This window comes from Seriola lalandi, unplaced genomic scaffold (genome assembly GCF_002814215.2).
Source record: "Seriola lalandi dorsalis isolate HSWRI2012SDOR001 ecotype SW California unplaced genomic scaffold, Sedor1 jcf7180002054630, whole genome shotgun sequence".
Lineage (NCBI taxonomy): Eukaryota > Metazoa > Chordata > Actinopteri > Carangiformes > Carangidae > Seriola > Seriola lalandi.
This window is the reverse complement of record NW_019525183.1, coordinates 7626-10229: the sequence shown is the minus strand read 5'-3', so window position 1 is coordinate 10229 and position 2604 is coordinate 7626. Positions and strand designations below refer to the sequence as shown.

At 39.8% G+C, this 2604-nt stretch overlaps 2 protein-coding genes across 2 annotated transcripts in view; both read right to left on the bottom strand.

The window, feature by feature from the left end:
• The window catches only part of LOC147818327 (uncharacterized), a 3267-nt gene extending 2187 nt beyond the window's left edge, over nt 1–1080 (bottom strand). Inside the window, exons 1-2 of the mRNA XM_087177673.1 lie at nt 877–1080; nt 515–644 (exon numbers count right to left, since the gene is read on the bottom strand). Of these exons, the coding sequence (XP_087033799.1) occupies nt 515–644; nt 877–1080 (334 nt within the window). The remainder of the gene's footprint in view (nt 1–514; nt 645–876) is intronic.
• On the bottom strand, nt 869–2029 carry LOC147818326 (uncharacterized; the record flags this gene model as incomplete). The annotated part of the gene is made up of 2 exons (XM_087177710.1): nt 869–1438; nt 1622–2029. Coding segments are annotated over 2 exons (687 nt in total), but the record flags the coding sequence as incomplete, so codon positions are not given.
• Between the last annotated feature and the right edge of the window lie 575 nt (nt 2030–2604).

Genomic DNA, 2604 nt, shown 5'->3' with positions numbered 1-2604 from the left:
TGATAGCATTAAGCTAATATCTACACGTCATAATGTATTAACTGCTGACGGCATTTTCAGATGAGTTTGTTCAGATACTTCTCTAAGAAGAGAAAGACAACAGATGAAGAAGACGCTAGTCAGGTAGCATCATAAGCCTTTTACTGACTCGTAAATGATGATGGTTAGGTAAAAAATAGTATTTTAATGTTCACACTTGTAATCAGATGTGATGTGAGTGTAAATTATATAACGCTGTTAGCGTTACGTTACTCACATTTCTAATGTAATCTTATTAGACAAGTAATATTAGACAGGGAGGTGTTGTTAAACAAAGTGGAGGAGAGCAGAGCAGAGAGCTGGGTGAAGGTGCAGGGGAGAGAGATGAGCCTGGGTGCAAACTTTGCCACTGACACTCCCCCCCGGTAGCATGCCCCTACTGCTGAAAAAAATCCTAGAGGAAACACTGACATTACATAAATGATTACAAGACATTATTATATAAAATTAACAAGTCAATGTTTTGTGACTTCACCTCCCTTCAAAGTTTTAGGAGGCTTCATGGCCTTCTTCATCATTCCATAAAATTGGACCTTGGAATAGAAAGTTTTCCATCTGTTCTGCACCTCTGAGATGTACTGGGAGTTGGTTGGTTGGAGGATTCGCTACAGCTCATCCAGCACCTGAAAAATAGTAAAATTCAGATAAAGAAAGAAAAATTACTGAAAAATAAGTTCTTGTCATACATTCTGATGACTAATGTTTTTCAAAAAAAATCTATAATGTGTAAGATACATGAACATGTATCTTACACAGCTGAGCATGAATATGTTAATTATGTCATGCTAAACTGAGTCCTTGGAAGGGCTGAAATTGTGAGGGACCAACATTACTTACATGATCCGGTTCTCTGAAACAAGGGTAAGCTTCTAGAATCTTTGCTGCTCTGTCTTGCTCCTTTAAAACATCAGAGGTGATGAAGCGTCTTCGAGAGTCAAATTCCAGGTTCAGCAAATGAGTCACCGCAGCTTTGTTTGACTTTTTGACGTACATTTCTTGGAGGGTCTTGTAGTGTCTTGCTTGGATTTTCTGGCTGTCCATGACATCAACTGAAAAAGCTGAAGACATTACACGTTATGGTGGAAAGGGGACATGAGATTTCCAAACTAACAAGTAAAACTTACAAATTATATTTAACACAATACATACATTCTTCATTACTGCTGTCCCGGTTCTGTGCTGGGGTGCTGGTTCTGGGTGACAGATCTACTGACATGCCCATGGGACTAACAGCTGACTGTTCCAGAATAATGGTGGGTGCACTGGAATCTCCATCATAGTCAGTAGTTGAAACATCTGAACTGACTTCTTGTAGTGGTTTCTTTGAAGGAGGACCTTTGGCCTTCCTTGGACTTCTGACATTTGAGAGTCTCTTCCTGAGCTTTTTGGCAACATGCTCCTGCAAGGCATACATAGCAAACATTCAAAAAAGATGATAGGGGCTCAAGCTTTCTTATTGTAATTATAGCTTTCAGCAATGTCTAGCTCCATTTGAACTTTCTGTCTGATTTAGCACTGTATGAATAGAAATGATCTAAATCTCAGTATTAACATAATGCAAAAGTGACAAAAATCTACTCACCCACTCACTGTTTGATGACCTGTCTTTTATCATTGGATAGTACTCCACCAATCGCTTTGCCATGGCATTCACCTCATGTGTGGTGGGGTATCTGGAGTCCTCTGTGGCTCTTGCGATGGAGATCATATTAGTCATAGTGTTTCTTATGAGTCGGCAGAAGAGCTCCTTGGATAAGGTCACATTGTGCTCAGTCCCCAGCCATTTCTGCTCAAAGTAGGAGCGTCGCTGGACCTGGTCAAGCTCACTGTCTGTGAAGACTATGTATTCTGGGTTGGACATAGCCACAAATTTAGAAGTATTGGCCTCCTCTTTTGAAAGGTCACTGCCTCCAGTGGGGGGTGATTGCTGAATTTCAGGAGCAGTATCCACCTTAAACACATTAACACAAACATTTATTGAATAACTTTGTCAGAGTATGTTCCTACTTGTTAGTTTAATAAACATGCATTATCATTTTGGGAACTGACCTTTTCATCTTTTTCACAAGAAACCATATAGCCCGGCGCCTCAAGAAATTTTCAGGACCAGGAAAGAGGTCTTTGATGTCTTCTCGGGAAAGTGAGAAGAATAAGTCTTCTCCAATATTAGCAGCTGGAATATAGAAAAGTGACAGTCAGGGCCAAGAAACAGAGGTTATCATTGAATTCCTTCATATTTGCACATAGTAGGTAAGGATATTTTGCCAACACCCCTTGTACAATAAGTACTGTTTGGACATTTTACTAATTCTTGCTACTTTTACTTCAAGAGCCGTGAGTGAATTTCACAGCATTTATAAATGAGATATACTGAAACCATGCAGTGCCACTACAGAGTGAGAACAGAGCATTGCTAGATAAAATGCATTCACATTTCATGTCAGTTTTGTAAAGCTTGATAGATGGGGGGCCTACAATGAACGCCTCCGGCTCCTGCCTGGGCATGTGCAAACTACCAGGTGTTTTTGTATTTTCAGCATTTACAGCCCTTGATATAAAAAAAAA